The following is a 22040-nucleotide window of genomic DNA, read 5'->3' as shown; positions in this document are numbered from 1 at the left end:
AAGCAGGTGAGAAGATGAGGTACAGAGTGAGTGAGAAGACCTCGACCTGCCAGATGGAGAGGTTTCTCACCTCTACACCCTCTACCTGCCCCGCTCTCCTCCTTCAAAACTTTTCCTTCCATCCATCCAGCAATTCATCATTCTGTCAGTGCCTTCCAGTAACCCCGTCTACTTCCTTCGTTTCGATTAAAGGTTCACATTGTCATATCTACCTGATCCTTTTTGTGCAACAGTGAAGTGTGCGTCTGTGAGAGAGAGAGAGGAGAGTAAGGCCGAGTGTCTGTTCTTTCTCAACTGTGTCCATATAAATCCATGAAGAGAGAGGGAAAGAACATGAGCACATAGGAGAAAAAAGACACAAAAGAAAAAGATGGTGATGATGATGATTGAGTGAGGAGGCAGCAGACAAACTCCTCTTCCTTTGCCCCATTTGGCCTTAGTTTGGCTGAGGATGCCAGGTAACAATGTTTTAATGCAGCTCAGTTTCATCTGTAATCATTTTCTCTTACATTCAATACAATTCACACAGATATCCCATTTCCAGGAATAGGAACATTTACACACATACTGTTCAGGTTAAGTCCTGTGAGCCTGCCAATGTGTTCTGACCACAGATTTACTACAGGTCCTTCTAGATTGATTTTTGCACCTGCACAGTAGTGCTTTATATTCTACACACTGTGCCCACGTCTCTATTTACAAACTGAGACTGTTAAGCAGACGGTTGTGTCAGATTAAGCCCACATCCTTTCTGCATTAGACAAATCCATTAGACACACACACCCAGCCTTTATTACAACAGTCCTGTGAATAGATGCATACTGGAGCCAGGATATCTGCAGATACACAAACGCATTAAACACTGAGTTTAAAACTCCTGGGCAAGAACAAAGTATTTGAATGGTTTAAAGTGCTGTTTCTATGACACTTGTCTTAAAAGGCAAAACTGAAAAGCACACATTTAGGATGCCCTATAAAAAGGCCAATGTTTCATCTTTTGGGGAATTTTGATGATGAGCAAACAGAAACATGCAGTTTTCTGTCTTAGGAGGAATATTCTTTGCTTACATAGAGGCCCTTAAATCCCCATCAGTGTCTTGGAGATTTAGTAAATTACTGATTTAGAGTCTCTGGGGACATGGAACATGAGATTTTGTGTAATTTAGTGTTGAGTGAACCAGAAAGACTTTGGACATCCTAAACCTGAGGTTGTCCTATGTCAATGTCAGGATATTTATGAGAAAAAGACAGACAGAGGAGAACGTATATGATTTAGAGCTACCAAACCACACAGCATTTGAACAAAAAAAAGTGTTTATTCCAGAACCTTTGAGTGTGACAATAAATACATGAACACTTGGCCAACATCTTAGTGTGGTGCACGAACACACACACAGAGCACCTAAACCAACTGCATCTTAGCTAAAACAATGAAGAATCCTTCTGTTCTATGCGTCTGGGTTGGTCCCTTTTCCGCTGTAAACGCTTATCTGTGAGTGTGATGGTGTGTATGTGTTCTCAAATGTGGAAGGCTTTGGTAGGTTTTCCCTCAAACAGTCCTATAGCTGGATTAACAGTAGTGTTTTACAGTCGACTGGCTGTACATGTGGTTCAGTGTGTGTTTTGGTGACACACTCAACTTGCAGAACCGAACCAGTTTGCTCTCCAAACATTTTCTTGCTGTCTACTGCTTAACTGTAGCAGAGGAGTCCGGAAAGAGCAGAGCTGAAAAAATAAACACTCATCCTTTTTTCCCCCTCTTTTAAATAATTACATCATCAACATCCTGTGTGTCAAATATAAGCCATGGTGAACAGACAATAGCATGAACTGTAAAGGTGTGTTTGAATTTCTGTGGAATGTGTGAGTGGAAAAATGGATCTCAGACAAGTATGTTAAAGTCCATGAATGTATTAGTCTCAGTCTCTTGTGGGACTTGTGTTTTTCCTCATTCTCATTCATCTGTATTGTAAATGTGTATGTGTGTTGGTTGAAACCTGCTGACCTCTCAGGGTCAGTGTGCAGAGGGGAGGTCGGAGAGGGGTGTGTGTGTGTGTGTGTGTGTGTGTGTGGGTGTGTGTGGGGGCAGTGGTGGTCCGTCCATGTACACAGACACACACAGACTGTGTCAGTGCTAGTTCAGTGACGGGGAGCGGTCGGTGGTCCACAGGAGCTCGATGTAGGGCCACCTGGTCTGTAGGCAGCGCTTCACCGGAGTGTCGTCGGTCCGAACCATGGGGTCCTCAAAACCCAGCACCAAAGCCGTCCCTTCCACATATTCCACCTGAGCATGGGCACAAACAAGTCAATACACAGTTAACTTAACACACAAATTAAAACACTGTCTGCCATATCAGGGGCACACACACACACACACACACACACACACACACACACACACACACACACACACACACACACACACACACACACACACACACACACACACACACACACACACACACACACACACACACACACACACACACACACACACACACACACACACACACACACACACACACACACACACACACACACACACACACACACACAGAGAGAGAGAGAAGGGGACTGCTGTCAGCTGGTCTGTTATTCCCATCTGGAGCTATGTGAATGGAATTGCCATCACTAACCTTATAGGCGTCAGCCGGCATGTGCATATACGTGTGTGTGTGTGTACGTGTGTGTGTGTGTGTGTGTGTGTTTTTGTGTGTAGGCACACATCTGGTGCCATTCCTACATTTTTCAGGTAGCTGTATGGAAAGATTCTGCTTTACAGACTAGACAAAGCTGACAGATGAAGAAAGTGATATTCCTGAGTACCTTTTTTTTGCCCAGCCACCAACTGCATCCTCTGACAATCATCCATCAAACTAAGCCTTCTTAATAGGCCTATGTTTGAACATTTATCACAGCCAGGCTGCTGACAGCGGCCTCCGTGATGAAATGACTTGGAGAAATAAGAGGCTAAGCCAGGGTTTTTGGTTGGATGGACAGGCTATTAGGCTTACGATAGCTACTGTTTATTTTGGAGTGGCCGGCCGCCTCCAACTGTGTGTGCGTGCATGAATCGTGACAGGAACGGAGGAAGAGCAATAGGCAGAGAGATAGAGGGAATATGAAAAGGAATCACCATCAGTTGCTGTGACAAACTTGAAAAGGGAAATAGTATCTTACCCTCTCGTTGTGGTTTGACTGTTTCAGCCCATTGTAGTGGTAGACGGGGAATGAGTCTGGGATTCCTGAATCCTGAAACACAGGCGGGAAGCGGAGTTAAACAAATGCAATGTTGTTAGAGAGTCTCTGTTCTCACAGAGATGGAGGTAAAGAGCCACAGAAGCAGAACATTTTTGAACCGAAAAGCAAAACCAACACATCTCTGCATGCAACCAAAGCTTACTGTTAAATCCCACATGTTCAATTTAAACATGTGAATGTGTGTATTTGGGCATTGAAGCAAAGCCCATCTCCAATTACCAGACAACATCCAATGCTACAAAAACGTCCCAACAATGACATTGAGCCATAACACTTCCAATGACTTTGGCCAAAAGATGAAGAATGCTAATAGTGTGTGTTGTGTCAGTGTGTCCAGCTTCTCTAGTTTAAATGCCTTTATATGAAACCCTAACCCTCACCCCAATCCCACGTGTGTCTGAGTGTGTGTGTCCAGTTGGCTAATGGTAGTATAATTTCTTTGCGGCTTGGGGCCGTTCCTCTGGTGAGTCCCTAAAGCCCTGATCACTTTAACACAGTTCCCCTCTATCTCTCCCGTCTGCCTCTCTCGCTCTGCCTCATAAAAGCAGTCTTACAGCTCTTTCTAAGCTTCTAGAAAGAGCAAGTAACGCCATGTGATGGTGAACACACTCGCATACATTTCACATGAGACACCACAGGAATGTTTTGCGCATTAAAAAACCTTTGATTTTGTTAAACAGCACTTCACATGTGCTTGGGGAAAAAGACATTAGTGTCATGGATATGTGTTTGTACGACTCTTAGTCCATGTTTTTTAACTGTGACCGGTGGAAGGTATTCGTCGTACTGTTTGTGTGTATCTTTGAGGTAGAAGTGCACCTTTACGCGCACACACACACCTGATCAGGGAAAAACTCCAACAGGAACGGGCCAAGAAGAATAATGCCCAAACTCTCTGGATCCAGTTTACTCTTCACCAGACTGACACTGAGAAGGCACAGAGATAGAAAGAGAGATGTAGGGAAGGAAGTATGTAAAAAGTGAGTAAAGAAACAAATCCAGATTAGAAAACATGCAGGTCAAAAAAGAGGGGGGTTGGAAGGAGCGATTAGATGAGTACAAAATAACATTCTGCAATGTTTTGAGTATGAAGTCAAAGCCAGGTCAAATTTACGATCACCTCATCACTCAACGTGGATTTATGATGCGTGTTTTGGTGCATGTGTGCATGTTACATTAATATAATGGTGCAACTAAGTATACCTCCTTCCAGACATTCCTTCGTGTTGGATCAGTGTTATTTCACTGTGATAAAAAAATCTGGTCAGATTGCCCTTTTAAGGCTGCGAGGAGAGAAGTAAGGGTTATACCAAGACCCAGAGGGAAGGCAACCATGGTTTCTTCATCTATAAATATTACAGGTAGCTATCGCAGCAGGACAGCATACAGAGAAAAAGAGAAAAAATAGCATCTCCTTAGGAATCAATAATATATATTACATTTTTATGGTGGTTGTGTTAATGGATATCATGGGAGTTAACGGTTTGTGGTGGGCTTGAACGGTATCCACTGCATGACTGTCAGTGCGTGGGTATATATATATACATACATACATACATACATACATACATACATACATACATACATACATACATACATACATACATACATACATACATACATACTTTTATCATAATTTATTGCTAGAATATAATATGTGGTATTTTTTTGCTTGAATTGAACTGAACGAGGCATTTCATTTGTTAATCTAGCTTCATTTAATGACATTCGATTATTTAAAAGTTCCCTTAAATAGTCTGAAACTGTCTGAAAATGCAGAGAACACCTCAGGGCAGTAAGTTACACTTTTTAAATCATATATCAACGCTTAATAACATAATACACAAGTTATGTCTACACATGTTTCCATACTTGTGTTTTTTTGGCTCTTGAGTATAAATAACTATCCTAAACACTAAAAAGCAAATGCTCAAGAGACTATAATTCCTTTGAACTGTATCCTGAGAACACAGAGTTGGTTTACCACAAATGATATCAGCTGATGTACTCATCTTCCATGAGTGATGAAAGACCTCAATTTATTACATCTAGACACTCCTATTAGCCGAAGCACTAAAGATGCTACTTTTTCACATGGTGGGATGTCCGCAGTAACTCTTGTTGTGCGGTAAGGAGACTCTCCTGTTTGCACTGGGAGTTTCCCTCCAGTTTGCTGTGTTGTGTTGTGTTGTGATGTATCGCCCATCTGGGGGTCTGCAGAGCAAATCAGTGGTCCAGTTACTTGGCCAAGGCCCACGGCTGCAACGTTAGGGCTTACTGTTTCTCAGAAGAGAACGTGCTTCTGTTTGAAGCGGCACTTTAAAGCATTTCCTCCCTCTCACAGTCTTTCTTCCTGCTGTTAATGATCTCTCTCTAAGCCTCTTTTTCTGACTCTTTCTGCGCTTTTATAGTGGGCTCTCTCTGGTCTTACTTTATAGAAGCCTGGTAGTGAAACATGAGCACAGGGCTGCTGACCTGGCCTGGCCATGACTTAGGAGTTAGAACTTTAGAAGCTCTACAGGTGCCACACACACACCCACACACACACACAAAGCCTTGAACACACAAGCACTTACTATTCGGGCTCGGAGACAAGGTCAAGGGCTTTCATCACGTCCTCCAGCAGAGATTCTGGGATGAAGCCATTATCTGGAGAGAGAGGGAGGGCGAGACACATAAAGCGAGACTGATGCACTGGTTGACCCTGGACAGAACATAAAATACAGGCTTCAGCTGAAAACCAGGGGAAGCCTTCACCTACACATATGGCACAAGCACTATTTACATCACTGGCCCTGGGGAATGAACTCATCTGACACAACTAAAAGAGAAAAAAGAAAAATCCCACATACACACACACACCTTGTCCTTTCTAGCTGACCTACATTCCATGGCCATGATGATTGCTTTACCTGAGAGGAGAAGCTCTAAACACTAACATGTGTTTTTCCCTGAAAGAGTACGTGTGTGTGTGTGTGTGTGTGTGTGTGTGTGTGTGTGTGTGTGTGTGTGTGTGTGTGTATCCGCATGTGAGCCCCTGTGTTCTGTTGTTTAGATACATACAAAAAACCCTAGTGTGTTGTGAAGATGATTAACTGCGGCCCGCTCTGCTTGTCCGCTCTCAAGCAACTCAATCTCGCCTTTTCGATGCCAGATGTCATTCTCTCAGAGCGACAATTGACAGTCTGACAGTGAGCAGAGTGAGCACAGACACCCCGCAGAGGAACAATGACAAACAACATATATTAAAGAACATCCTGAGACAGTGGGTTGATGAGTGTGTACGTCTGGTGAGTCAGTGTAGTGCGTGTGAATGCATCTGGCGCCCCTTTTCCACAACACAGGGAGCTCTGCTGACACACATGTGACACAGACAGATTAATGGGCTTTTTACACAGCACTCAACTGTGCTGCTGGCTACAGCATGTGTGTATACATTGCGGTGTGTGAATATGTTTGTATCATGTACAGTGCATCCTCCTTGCATGTGTGTATACATGTATATTTATGTTCCCCTGGATGCACCTACTGCAGTCCATGCATGCGTTTGTGTGTGCCTTTGCACAAGTGTGTGTGGGAGAAGAACCATATGGCTTACAGAATGTCCTAGCAGATGATAGCAGAAGTGGATTTTGAGAATGTGCAAAGCTGTATTATGTGTAACAGGAAAGGACAGATGGAGAACAAAGAAAAGAAAAAATGATACAGACAGTTGGGTTTACTTATTTGTTTTCAGCTGGTAGGATTAATCTAATTGTAACATCCTTTTACACCACAGACAGATCTATACAAATCAACGTTTTGTCCCTACAAGCCTGAAAGTGAATAATGTTTTTATGGAGACAGAAAACAGCACACTTTTACAATGAAAACACATAAATAACAACTGGTGATTTAGTCAGGTCCTCAGCGGAACACTCTTGCAACATAGATAGCTCTAAGTGTGTGATGTTAATGCTCGACATGCTCATGTCTCAAGTGCGACTCCTGACATCTGCATCTCTCCCTCCTCTGAACAACAGAAGAAAAGCATTACGGAACAGCTGTAAATACTAAATGTTTCATTACAATACTCTTTCTTGTGCTCATGAACACTTGAAACATCCAACACTATAATCTTGAGGCGACATAAATGAATGCAGCACACTTCCGACTTTTAGTTAATCTGACAGGACAGTCTGTCTTTTTACTAGTTAGTCTTTAACTTTCTACTGTCATCGTGTCCCTCTCTTTTTCCTTCCCCTCGCCTTTTAGCCCAGTCACCTGGAAGTGACAAGAAAGGCGGTTTAATAAAACGAGGAGGAGAGGGAAAGAGCGGGATGGTTGACTCAGCTGTAAGAGGAGCTGATCTCACCAACCTAAACAACAACAGTGGAGATGAAGGGAGAGAAACAGACCCTCGTTCTGCCTGCAGAAGAAAAATAATGGAGAAACGAGAAACAAGAAAGAAGCGGCGAGGAGGGCAGTGGAGGTTAAAAATGCATCTGCTCAACCAGGAAGAAGGGAAGAGAAATACAACAGGGCCGGGATATTGTTTGCCCAGTGTGTGCTTGCGTGTAGCTGTGCAAGATTGAAAGTTTGGATTAATCAAAGGACATCTGTTTGCCAGAATTTTCATAAAGCTGGCGTAGTAATGAGAATGGTCTATAAAAACAAGTGTGCTGGGAGTGAAGGCAGAGAGAGCAACATAATGATACTGTGTAAAATGCACATGACAAAAAACTGTTGTTTATTACCTTCAGGATCAAATGACTGGAAGACCCTCCTAGCCTGCTCTGATGGAGACTCTGGACCTACCAGGGACATCTCCTACAGGGAGAGACAGAAAGATAGGAATAAATAAATGGGGAGGAGAGGAAAAATCTGATCACATTCTGGAGATTGTGGCCTCATCAGTGCTGAAACTGAACAACAATCTAGATCTACTCACAACTAACAAACGTTGATTGTTTTTGTCAAGGTTTAGCAGCACTAATGTACAACACACTACAGAGAACAGCCAGCGTACAGCAACACCCATAGGAGTAGTGTGTGATGCACTGCTAATGTACATTGTACATGTATGTGTGTGCGTGTGTGACTATGTGTAATCTAAGGGGCCAGTGCACTCACGAGAATCCATTGGGTTATTAACTGATCTGCTGATAAAGTTAGACGGCTTGTTTTCACTAAAAACACACAATCAGGAAATTGAGTCTTACATATACAACCCTTGATTTATGGTTAGCTCCACAGTGTTTGTTTGTTGTTGAAGTTTAGAAATAGCATTGTTGGCAGGGGGGGATTAGACATGGGGGTGTGTATATGCATGAAGAGAAGAGGGTGATGCCCCTTTTGACCAGTCTTTAATGTAGATGCTGATTAGCACTTTATTGTTCTTTCTACACTAAGGGACTCAGCATGCATCAAACAAAATGCTGGTTAGATCATCTAACGGCATATAAACCCACTCAGCTCACATATAAACAACTCTCTGAAACAGAGAATCTGACGACAATCACATTTGGCTTTTTAATCTCTCATACAACTACTTCCGTCCCTTTTCAATTGTGCAACTGAGTGAAACAACATGAATGCCACCCAAGAGAAACTGTTTAAATGTGCATGCTTCATCCAATTTCAAAAGATGAATTGCACTGTAACAATAAAGAAGAGGGATCAGAGAAGCAGTGTGCCAGAAGGAGTGCCTTTAAGTGTGGCCTTTTTGAACAGGCGTAAACATTTTACACCTGTGTGTGTTGGGCACAATGAACACTTAACACAGAGACAGATCTCAAGGGATAGGAACGTCTTCTTATGCCATCTCTTATCTTATATTTGCAAGCATAATGTGATATCTTTAAGCTTACTGTCAGATCTTGCCCAGAGCTTACAATAAATTTAAAAGCTGAATATCCATCACTTTCTGATTATCAACATTGCAAGCAAACGATGATAAGGAATGCAAGGGTCTAGTCGTTCCTTGCAAATATATTATATGATACCATTCAAAGAAGCTTAAGAAAATCAGGAGATAGAAGGGATATTTTTACAAGAGAGGATGAAATGAGATACTTCTCAAAGAGATGGCTTTTCAGCCTTATCTGTCACACACACACATACAACCGCACACACACACTTGTGTAAAGTGTGTTTAGGCGAGAGTCAGAGGGTTCACACTGTTCTTCCTTATGAGTGAGGGAAGGATTGTATTTATGACAACGAAGCGCTGAACAAACACCCAATGTTTTTGGAAAACAACTGAACCCTGCTCATCTCCTTTAGCTGGCCGTTATTAAAGCTTGAGCCTCAGATCCACGCAGGCTGCTAGGGCTTCATGGTCTACTTATTAACGTATTCAGGGCTTACTCAGGGGAAAAAGAGAGGGGGGGGACACATCGAGAAGAGATGACTCCCAGCTGCCGGCTCTTCAGATGCGAAGAAAAACAGGCACAGGCCAGTGAACACACGCTCACACACTGTTCTGTCACACAGAGTATAGCAGGGTCCTGGTGTGTTAACATTACAGGCTCTATAAATCTGACAGTAGATTTGTCATTAGCTAGATATGTCTGTGCATCACTTACAGGGGTGAACAAGGGTCCTTTTTAGTAAAAAAAAAGGTTCTTAGCGGTTGGCTGCATCCCAAAGACGAACATATTAAATGTACGATTCACAGTAAAGCCTGCTTCTTGAAACATGACCGGTTTTGATTAACTGTTGCTGGAACTAAACTTATTACATTTATAAACAGTATATCTGACCTAAAAAACATGTATATCTTCCCAAGGGGATGAGTAGCTGATTAATATTAGGCTGCCATATACAATGTTTCTGATGTAAGTCCAATGTGCCTCGTGAACCAACGCTCGGTTAACACAGTTTATTATCTTCCGGAGCAGGATGGAGACAGCCCGAGTAAATCACCTGGTTATACCACAGCTACAAGATGTCAACACTTTACCGGAAGAAAAACACCCCTAAATGGTTATCTCTAAATAAATAAATAATAATTAAAACATATCATTCTTCCTAACCTTTACACTCTAATGAACACATTGCAAAGACAAAACCTGCGTGAGCATAAGATCATGCACAGACAAACATAATGGCTGCAGAAATTACGTGATTGTGTGTGTGATGACAGGTCTGGCGGCTGTTTTTGATCTATGTTTTATTAGAGGCCTGAGGAAGATGCTGCTGAGCTGGAAAACATATCATGGAGCTAACACACCCCATGGGGAAGGTGTGTGTGTGTGTGTGTGTGTGTGTGTGTGTGTGTGTTGTGTGTGTGTGTGTTTTCTTGTCTCTGAACTTCTATCCTCCCAATCCCACTGTGTGAGCGTATGTGTGAGCGTATGTGTGAGCGTATGTGTGAGCGTATGTGTGAGCGTATGCGTGTCTGTGTAAGAGAGAGAATCTGCAATAATTAGGCCTGTTCCCTGCCGAAGGTTGTTTGCCGTTACTCGAATACAAGCTGGCATCCTGTTCTCTCATTGCGGCCAAATATTCAAACTCAAGCAGATGCATTACAATGACACACACTAACAAAGGACCTGGTATCAAAAAAATGTGTAAGTGTGCACTATGAAATCAAGGAGCACATTCCAATCCCCACAGTCCAACTGTTTTTGCAAAAACCCTTGACCCCCTACAGAGCAACAACAAGCTTCCCTACATAGGAACAAAGCAAGAACACACTCACAACCACACACAGGGACGCAGACACTCCACAACGGACTTAACTACACAAAGTAAAGCAGAATATTTGCTGTGAGCAAAACAAGAATACCTTCATAGACATCAAACATGTGTTCTTAAAGAGCCAATATTTTCAAATGACCCTCAAAATCCTGGAGATCCTGGTTTTCTTATCATCAGAGCAGATTTCTTGCATCACACCCTCCTAGATAGAGAACCAAGCTCTAAACCTTCAACTCTAACCATCTGCACTTCTGTTGCTCTCTTCCCGCTAGACTTAGTGGCTCTCTTGGGTTGACAACTCATCCCCTCTAGGCCTTTCTCTTCTCTTGTTCTTTCTTTTGCCCGATTCTACCCCTTTGTGAATGCTTTTTCCTGTGCTAAGTAGCTACTACACTTTTAGAGTATTTCCTCCCCTACAACCCTTGACTTGTTCTTCCATTCTTGCTTCCCCCCCTTTTTTTCTTTCTTCTTTTTATACTTTATCTCATCTTGCAGGTAGGTACTTCAGGATAGACAGGTAGGCATAGCACTTTACTAGAATTACTCTCCCTTTCCCTCCGGTCCAGCCAAAGAGCTATTGTTTGTGCTGAGAGGCTCTGAGTGGCCATAGAGTGCGTCTGAAGGGATCGGTTTCAAGACAACAAAGCAGAGGTCTCGGACAGTGTCTCCTGCATGTTCCTAGCAGTTAGTGACAGCCTCACTACATGACAGGCTGAGGAGGGAGTGTGTGTGTGTGAGGGCGTGTAATATAGAGAGGATGTGTTAATTTTTTTTCACCTTAAATAGCCCGGTGAAATGTGATTATGAGTTCAGAAAACAATGGCAAAGGAGTGTCTGCAGTATCTACTGTATCCTGTGTTGGGTGTATGTGTTTCAGGTGTGACATACAGTACAAAGTAGTGATTTATGGAGCTGTCTTGGATGAGAAAGACTGTGTCTCATCATAAAAGAAAAGCGTCACCAGAGGATAGTTATATAGCGTAATGATGGGTCCTATAACAGAAAATGACACACATGGGAAAAGGAGGAATAATGCAGCATACACACACTGACACAGACAGCTTTTCATCCGAATACAATGACCCATGGTCTGACCTGTCACAGATTATTAATGACTGTTAATGTACTCCGCTTTGTTACTTGGGGCTTGTGTTTGGCCCGCACCCTCTTATCACACTAACAACAGAAAGTAATCCTCTTTAACAGAAAGCACAAACTTGTTCCAACTACCTTTCAGTACACTTGGGGGACAAGTATAATTCAGTATTATTGTATATAAATTCACTGGCGCCGCATTGTGTATATATGACCATATCATGTTATCATTTTCAAAAAAATGTTGTCCAATTTCATAATTCTGACCAAGCTGTGATTAAAAACTAATCAAATTGGGTAGTATTTTTTAAATATTTTTATATAGTATATTTTGTACATTATGCTATATAATGCTATATCATTATTGGGGGCTCATTATTGACTTTAGGAACACATAGTTTGTGATATAATATTCTTAACTAGCTTTGGCACCTGATCAAATTCCATTGACTGGAGAAGGCTGCAGGATGCAGTTGAAAGCTCTAGAAAAAAGGTAATAAATCAACCTTGAGTTTAGAATATTATTACACAGATATTTCTATTATCATAATGATTTTCAAAGAAAGCCAAGCACTGTTGGCAATTCCGTGAATTTACTTTCTAGTGCTGTTACCAAGACCAAAACCTAAAATCAGGAAAAAAGGGTATAATAAATGACAGAAAAATAAAGATGAGCACTGTTGTGGACAAGGTGGGAGCAACAAATAGTTTTCCGTCTGGGTTCGAGGGATGCAACTCCTAACCCTCAGCTACAGTACTTTAGTGCCCTGTTTCGCTCTATGAGTCTGCTTTGTCGACAAGCTGTGGGTCGTCGGCAAGAGCAGCTGTATTTGCAGCGCGTTTTCTTTTTTTTTAAAATGGTGATACTTTTCAGTAACACGATTATTTTGTTTTTGACGATAAAACCTGACGGAAATAAACTGACCCACATTAACGGTGTCTGCACACTTTCATTTTAAGTTCCTGGTCCTTACCAGTACATGAAGGACATTTTGCAGACAGGAGTTTGAGTCTTAAGGGACACGAAGCGCCACAGCGGCTGCTCTCTCTCTCTCTCTCTCTAGTAAATCACTGACCCAGAACATGACTACTGTACACATACACACACACAAAAACACACATGGAACTCCCTTCAGGAACAGAGATACAGCCTGTGAACCTCATCACTCAGCGAGAGTAGAGGAAAGAGTGATGAGAAATGTCACAGGAGGATCACCCCCCCTCCTTTCCCAAGTGACCACTGCACCACTCTTATAAGTGCATCCTTCCTTTCTACTTCCTTTCTTCCTCTTTCCTTCCCATGAGGGACCAATAATCTGAAGAGGTTGGCTGAGGTGCCCAAGGGAAACTTTTACTTGGGTAACCAACCTGCTGCAAACTGGAATGGATAGTTTTTTTCAAAGACAGGAATGGGAAAGGAAGGAAGAAAGAATCTTTCTTTTTTTAAAAACATATTGCATGATATGTCTCATACATCACCCATCCCTCTTCTCCTTCACTCTGTCTGTATTTCATCCTTTCTCTCCTTCCTCTGGCGTCTCAGAAACTCTTGTCCAAAAACAGATCCCATTACGTGCCATTATACACACTCAGCCTCTTTCTCACATGCACACACACATTAATACGATAGAGAATGTCGGGGGTGTTGTGGGTAGGGATCAGAGTTGGTGGAATGGCCTTTGTGTAGGTAGATTAGATAAAAACACTAATGCTATTAAGCTGATGGTCTGAAAGCCACAGTCACACACTGACAGCGACTCGGGGGAATACACACCCGTCCCCAATGGCAGACAGAAGGAGCCGCAGACACATCAGAAGCAGGGATCAGGTTTTCTGCTTTTGTGGGGATGGCTCTATATCGGAGCTAAAAGCTACATAACCAGGTAGCGTGTATTTTTGTATCACCAAGCCTGGGAAATCTCAGTGTGCTTCAAATGAGCTACAAACATTGATTCCCTTTCAAGGAGGACAGGGTCACACTGAGTGCGGTCCACCAGCAGACCGCCCGTGCCCCATGTCTTCCCCCCTTCAGCTTAGGCTCAAAGTTTTAAAGGCGGCATAGTGTAGCGTCAGCTATGTACGTCAGCTCATATGCATGCATGCGTGTGTTCAAGTGTGTTCCCAGTCTCCAATGGGACAAATGGATCCAGATGGGATCTCTGGAATCACATTCCCTACAGGAAGCCATCCACCTGAAGCCACACACAAAAAAAAACTAATGCTAATCAGGATTAGGTTCCCTGGGCTCTGGAATGTGTGTGTGTATATGTGAACATGTCACTAGTGCCGGGGGAGTTGTAGCAATCGGTAAGTCTGGTCATCAGCGCATGCATGACGACTTTGGTTCATCACTGAGCCAACATATGATCTACTCGCCTTGCAGGCTTGAGTTTAATGCATGTAACTGAGCTTTTAATCAATGTTATATAAAGGGTGTGGCGTTATGATGGAGATGATTGACTTAGATTTTTCTGCCTCTCTGGTAACATTTTCTCAACAGCAGGGAGAATCGATTTGTCACAACCAAACCTGCCAGCTTACTTCACAGGCTACAGCAATGTATCATGTTACATGTTCACTGATAGAGATGATAAACAGGCTTGTCTGAGTGCAAACTGGGCCAGTGTGTACACACATCCACACTAGCACAGTGATATGATGAAATCCAAGAGCCAAAGTTTCTCTCAAAATTACAACAGCAGGGTCGACCTCAATCAGGTTGTGCATTATATACCTTGTGGCATGGAGCAAATATCAGTTGATGCTGTAGGAGCAGGATGTCATGGTCCTTTTAGAAAGCCTTTTAGGAAGTCTAGGGTGTTTTTCTTGCATTTTGACAACATGAACCTGGTTCCAGTTTTGTTTCCTGCACCGTTCTCCCTTTCACACAAAGCTACCTACAGCTCAACAGTACATTCTACAGCACAGAATCTCACAGATTTGTCAAACACAAGCATCCAGAATGCAACAACTTGAACAGAGCAGTCATTTAGATTCAAGCCCTTGTTATTACTATAGTAGATTATTTTAAAGCCGACGTCATCAAATATATGCTTGTGCTTGTTGGCATCGGAAGAGTGTTTTGCCCCAGCCATCCAGATTAGTAAGCAAGCTTTTAATATCGAATTAAAACTGTTAACAGCACCAGAATGTCTGTTTGTCGCATGTTTGGTTTTTAGAATCACTATTCCAACAGCAGATTCAAGTTCTACCCTTTCAGAACAACATGTGTTTCAGTTGAATGAGTGACCATGTTAGTTGGTTACTTTCGGCCAAATGCGTCCGTGGTTGCTCATAGTAACTTAGGAAATGGTTTGCGTAGATAATAAAAAAAAAATATTGATTGAAGGTTTTTATGAGGTCACCTACATGTTCTGTTCGTGTTTTCAACAGCTGCCGTCCCTAAGAGTAACCACGGCGCATTCAACACGGTTGCTCGTTTAATCAAAACACTGGTTGGGGGTATGGCTGCACACTATTAGACTTGTTAACTACCACTGGCCTGAGGACACGATCACAAATGCTCACGTCTGTTTGCTCACTTTAAACTCAATAAACTTAAAATTAGAGTCTATATCAGGGTATTTGACATTCAGTACAAGCGCACAGATAACAAAGTTGTAAGCATTCATTTCTTGCTGGTGTTTCATTAACATACTTGGTTTCTCCTCCAAATACATATCTGGCCAATGAATACTAGGCCACTTGCTAATGTATTCAACCCGTTCACTAATAGCACACAGATCTGGATCTTTGTTAAGTTTGCATTCCCAATCTTTGGTGGTTAATGTCGGTACATAAACTTTGCTATTGCATTCCTCTTCCTTTGCCAAACTGCATGCATACACTTGCGTATGTCATCATTGTTTACAAACTGTAAAAAGGGTCGATATAAGCGGAGCCAGGATTTTTATTTAGTGCTACTGACACGTAAACAACAATAAAATTCCCAACTAAAGACCTACATCTGCTAATTGCTCTCAATGTGGTTACGTATTAAAGCTGAGAATTGACCCAGGAAAACATTAAGGAGATGAGATCTTCTCTCCCTTTGAGACAGGTGTCCTGTACTTTGGCATTTTTGAGCTCTCACACCTCCTTTTTGACATTTATCTAATTTCCATTAAATCAACAGTGTTTTTTCTCATTCAAGGCTATTATTATTATTTCTCAAACCAAGCAGCTGCTTCTAAATCTCAGTCTGATTTTCCTATTCTTAACATTTCCTGAAATGCAGTGGAAACTCAAACATGGAAATGCTGGACAGACTGTTTGTTATTTAGTTCCTGAGTGTTGTTTTCTATGACCAAGTGCCAGGACAGAAAAATGTGTGATCCATATTGTTGAAATTAACCTGACAGTGAGGGTAGAAAGAAGTATAATGTAAATGGAAGCTCCCGCTGGAGCCCAAATTCAGCAGTTTACATTATTGTCATATATCATGAACTCATTGTTTAGTTGATCACAGATGGCTAAGAAACTTAAAATGTGTGTTTTCATTTACGTGAGAGTGAGAAAGGGAGAGCACAAAAATGAAAAAGTGTGTGTGTATGCACTTGTTTTTTCCCCCCTTGATGCTGGATAGCTGAAAACTCAAGATCAGCTCTGGCCATATATGACTATCTCCTGCACTCATTTTCCCTCCCCTCCCATTCTTCCCCCCTTTTTCCCCCACATTGATATCTGACCTGCACTATATTAAATCGGTTAAGCACATTCCATATTTTGGTTTTTCAAACCTGCTGAGGAGACTGGCTCACATTACGCACCGTGTGTCTTTGTAAGTGAAATATGTGTTGCTTATGGATGAGTGTATTGAACTTGCCTTGGCAAAAAACACAGAGAGGTGAGTTTCACTGCCAAGGATCCAAATAGGGAACTTTGGAGACTTGAGGAATGTCCCAACCTGAAACACAGACACACAGACACACACGCACACACACACACACACAATAAAGGAATGTGTAACAAATGAGTGTTTTCATCAAGTACATTCATATTTGAACAGAGAGAATACATGTCAAAGTATATAAACAGCATAATAGCTCTCCGGATCCTGAACAAATAGTACCACGTAATGAAATGGATATCATCAATGTTAATGTTCAACTCATTTTCACTTGGATCTTCTCTTATTATTCGTAGGCTGATCTACATATGCAGCTTGAACTTGATTGCCATAGAAGAACAACAAACCAAGCATAATAACAGCGTAGGTATGAGCATACCTCTCCTTATTTGATATGAGTTGGCCTCTTAGATCACTCTTAACAGCCCTCTTTGGCAACCATCTACTTGCTCTTAACTTTTTATAGCTGCTTACTTATTTTTGTCTTACTTATTTTGGCATTGATAAATAAATTCCAATTCCAAACAAGATTTCTGTTTTTCAAGATGAATATGTCACGGCGCATGTATTTATAACGTCTTTTGTGATCTATTTTTAGTACAGTGCAAATGTGCCAGGAAAAAAAAAGTGTAGTAAGAAAGAGTAGGAAAGGGTTTACAGTCTGTTGGGACTGTTTCCTCCAAACACATATTTTCACATGGGAGCTCTCACTGTGGTTTGTGTTCAAACTGTGGATATGTACCACATTTTAGAGTCACAAGTAACAGTGAGCATTTATTTGTTTATTTGTTTTCCTCGCACTCTCTTGGCTTAAAGAGTGGGTGTCTCAATTCATAGGGAGTCTTCTTCCTCTTCAAAAACAATCTACTAATCCTATGTGTATTTGCCATGAACAATCTGCTTATACTTTTGCATAATGTTTTGGGAACTGGTATGTGTCTGTACCTTGCAGTAGCGAAGAGATTCCATAAGCGTGAGGAAGCCAACTGATGCCTGTTTATGAATGCCATGTAGTTCTACCATGAGAAGGAGAAAAAAGAACAAGAAAATTAGAATTGTTAAATTACATCAAACTGGCATTAAATGGTGGCTTTTGTGCATTACTGTGGGATGAAGGAATTAATGCCCTCTGGTGGGTAGGTTTACATTTTGAGCCACAAAGTCCTGCGAGTTTGATATATGTGCATGTCTGTTGTGTGAATATGGCGTGTCTGTGTGAGTATGCAGTAACTTTGCGGAAGCCTTACTCATGCCAGAGCACTCCCTGTCACCATCCCAGACGTTAGAGACAGCATGGCCAGTTACAAGGAGGTTCACCAGGCTCTGACTTAAAATATAGATAAGAAAGAAAACATCAAGAGTTTCAGAGAAAACGAAGGATATCCAAAACAACTTAACTACAGAAAAAAAGAACCTTGCGTAAGTCTAACTGATGAGAACAATTGATGAAAAAGGTGTTTTAATACCTGCCATGGCCATGCACAGGGTCTATGAGAGGCTCCATTGTATCCTGGATCTCATTTCTTATATTCTCTATGCCCTGCACAGAAGAGAGAAGTCTTGAACATTGATGCAACAAAAGAAAAATAACTCAAATAATATAACACAATAACTAAAATGTCTTTAAAAATGGAAAAATCTTAAATCTTAATCTAAAATGTCTTATTTGATTATCAATTCATTCAAATTACTTAATAAATGTGTTAACAGAGTCAACATTGCCAATATCATTATTTCAAATAAGTATTCAATATTTCTATCCATCTCTCTTTCTAGCCATTTCTTCTCTTTACCTTGGTGAGGATGACAGAGTAGAGGAAAAGCAAGACTCCACAGCACCCTCTCCAGGTGTGGTAGAGAGACAACACCTCCTCTCTGAGACCAGACACTGACATTACAGTCCGCTTACTGTTGGATGGGAACAAACGTCAGGTTCATTTATGAAACACTCAAAAGACAGAAGATTTGGGGTGTTTTGGGATCAATGAGACTGATGTATAAATTGGATTTGTCAGGTCCACTTGGTAAAAAATAACTTTCACAATGGGGAATAAATCAATTAAATGCATCAGAGGGCAAATACAATTCTAATCTTGACTATTTGGAGCCACTACCCTCTTTTGCTCCACCCTGGAAAGCTTGCAACGGGAGTTGTCGGTCTTAGTTAGCATGCACTTCTTCACTGTGAGTCAGCACTGCTTTTTTGCTGACTGTGGTCTCAGCTGCCAGTAAGCTGTGTGATGAAATATCAATATGCGCGCTGGCAAACGCAGCCTTGCATACACTTAGTTTGGGCGTGCGTGAAAGACAGTAAGGGTGTAGAAAAGGTTTGGAGAGGTAGTTTATTTATTTTTTAACAAGGCAATCTGTGAAAGTGCAGAGTCAGCAAATTGTGAGTGAAATAGCCAATTGAATGTGAAAGCCAATTCTTGCAGACTAGATTAATTAAATATCCCCCTCCCCTTTGCTGATACTAATGTGAGAAATATGTTGTTCTCTAACCCAGTACTGCATAATAGCAATCGTAAAACAAGGATTTGTGATCCCTCCAGAAACACACAGTATTATCTAATGGCAAGATTATCTGCTTTAAGGTAGAGACAGATATGAATATAAAGATGCAAGGTGTTATCTGCAGTCACTTACTGGAGAGCACTGTGAAATTGCTCAAATCCAAGGTCCTCAGCAGCCAAAGCAGCTAGGCACAAGAAAACACACATACATGGTAACATCAGAGCATGGCACATAAAACTGTCAAAAGGTTTATTGAGAATTTGTTTGTATATCGTCATTCTTAGTGTGACAGACAAAGGACTCACTGGGTTGCTGTTCCTGTGCCGGCTGGCTGCTCTCTGGTGCTGGCATGTCCTGTGTTTGCGACTGTGACTGTGTCTGTGTGTGAGTGTGAGTGCTAGTAGGTGGGCTTTGTCCCTTGGCCCAAGTCACCAGGCAGAACCCTGTGGAGGGGCTGGAGCAAGCCGACTCCAGGATTTCACTCAGCGTGGAACACAGTGCTGTTTTCTGCTCCTCGTCTAACAGAGAGAAACATAAAAGATAGATGATTTAACAAGCCTTACAAATACATAAGACAATAGCACAAGCTGTGGGCAATATACCTGTCATCTGTCTCCAGTTGGAACTTTCTCTGTTGAAGAAAATGTTCTTTAGGAGGAAAGCCTGTAAAGAAACACAAACTTAAGGAAATGGAAAATATTCCATGCTGCATTTTGGTACACTTGTATTGTTTATCCATAGCCGGCTGTCACAGACTTCTGTTTTTACTTTATTTATGTGTGATAAATAATGTTGTTTGTCAATTAAGCATAGCCACCAATGCATGAACCTATAACACTCACAGACTAAGTAACCAAGTAAGTCTGCCAGGTGTAAAAGCTGGCTCACTGTAAAATGGGAGTAAATGGAAACTAATACAGGGCCCTGATAATACTGCATGGATGTTGAACTAGACCATACCTGGACAGGTGCAAGGACAGCACACGGCCCTCCTTCAAACTGCTCCAGTGCTGTTTGCTCATTCTCACAAAAAACAAATCCTGTAATAAACACACAGATAAGACAACCGTAACAATGTTCACAGTAATAACAGGTAAGGCACGTAGACAAATACACCCTGCATACATTAAAAAGTCACAATGGCATGCATGCTCAGATTGAAGATTATTGGATAACTCTAGGGCAGGAAACCACTAGACAGCAAAAGAGAATTTTTCTATTTTTCTGACATTCAGCTGTAGAGTAGTAACTATCAGATTAAAACCTGAATAAACTCAACTGTACATAGGTGAAACAACCTAGTTTTGAGGGTATTTCCCATTCTGCAAAAAAAACACTTTCATTCATATAATCATTCAGAGACAAAGCAGCATACCTTGGCTCCATCTACGGAAGATTGAGGCAGACACTCCTCCACTAGATGGTCTCCCCCAAACCAAATCCACCACCTCTTTATTTAGATCCGACATGACAATGTGTACTGCTGGTGAGTCCACAGGCACTCCCTACTCAGTCCAACAGCCAACAAGGGAACAGAGAGGTCTGTTGTTGAGACCAGCTTGGTAGCTCCTTCTGAGGTCGACAGTCCCCTTCTCTCGGCAGGTGGAGCCTGTGGCATTGGCCACAAGCTACCTGTGCTGGTCGACACAGTCTGACTCTAGTGGCTGGCAGCAAACTGGCGGCTGGGAATGACATCAACGAAGCCACAGCAGCCTGCAGAGTAATGGGACAAAAGCATGCAGCAAAGGCAGTGTCTGTAGGGGAACACAGCTTCTAACAGAGATACTTTCATTGTATGAAGCGAGATATATATATATATATGTATGTATGTGTGTATATATATGTATGTATGTGTGTATATATATGTATGTATGTATGTGTGTATATATATGTATGTATGTATGTATGTATGTATGTATGTATGTGTGTATATATATGTATGTATGTGTGTATATATGTATGTGTGTATATATATATATATGTGTGTGTGTATGTATGTATATATCAGTGTATTGCTATATAGCCTCCTCGCTCCTGTTATTAACAGGAAGCTAACAGTTGTTGAGTCCAGTCAGGAGGTTAGTGATGAAGTGAGGCCAGGATAAAGGCTAACACGAGTCTATCTTGTTACCTTGTTAAAGGACATTTAATGACGGTGTCACTGGTTCTTAAGCTGCATTGGCTTGATGATGCAGCAGCTAGCATTAGCATTAGCAGCTAGTCTCCAGTGCTTTGTCATCCAGTCTCTCGCTGCAGCTCTGCAGTAGCTGCTGTATGACTTCACACTTTATTTATTAGACACCGTTAAAGCTTCATTACCTTGAGTACAGTCGAGTAACGTGAATCCGTTCTGATTATATGTTTTGGTAGCAGTTTCACTCCAGCAGCGTCTCTGTCATTCGTTTATTTACAACAGCATTGCTAAAAAAAACATGTACGTCGATTTGACGTGGCTGCTCATTGGTTGAAATCCAGAAAGTTCTAGATGCGTCAAGGGGTTCAGCTTCAGGGCGTTACCTCATTGGTCGACAGGCCTGTCAATCATATTGAGCACACGCCCACAAACTGGGAATCGTTTAATTAATTTAAAGCGCGCCTTAAGTAATCATCGCCTTGGGGGGAAACATGAATTAATTGT

General features: G+C 41.7%; 1 protein-coding gene across 1 annotated transcript; it reads right to left on the bottom strand.

Annotated features, from left to right (window-relative positions):
- Nucleotides 1–1296: 1296 nt before the first annotated feature.
- mindy3 (MINDY lysine 48 deubiquitinase 3) lies at nucleotides 1297–21827 on the bottom strand. The gene is made up of 16 exons (XM_054621708.1): nucleotides 21722–21827; nucleotides 20778–21115; nucleotides 20363–20442; nucleotides 20005–20065; nucleotides 19708–19920; nucleotides 19535–19586; nucleotides 18682–18796; nucleotides 18355–18428; nucleotides 18136–18215; nucleotides 17834–17904; nucleotides 16865–16945; nucleotides 7998–8070; nucleotides 5838–5910; nucleotides 4101–4188; nucleotides 3181–3252; nucleotides 1297–2284 (listed from the first exon to the last, which is right to left on the bottom strand). Exons 2-16 carry the CDS (start codon nucleotides 20869–20871, stop codon nucleotides 2135–2137), a joined length of 1377 nt encoding a protein of 458 aa, XP_054477683.1. The 5' UTR covers nucleotides 20872–21115; nucleotides 21722–21827; the 3' UTR covers nucleotides 1297–2134.
- Nucleotides 21828–22040: the final 213 nt, after the last annotated feature.

This window comes from Anoplopoma fimbria, chromosome 20 (genome assembly GCF_027596085.1).
Source record: "Anoplopoma fimbria isolate UVic2021 breed Golden Eagle Sablefish chromosome 20, Afim_UVic_2022, whole genome shotgun sequence".
NCBI classification, from domain to species: Eukaryota; Metazoa; Chordata; class Actinopteri; order Perciformes; family Anoplopomatidae; genus Anoplopoma; species Anoplopoma fimbria.
This window is presented reverse-complemented; position numbering and strand designations above follow the sequence as displayed.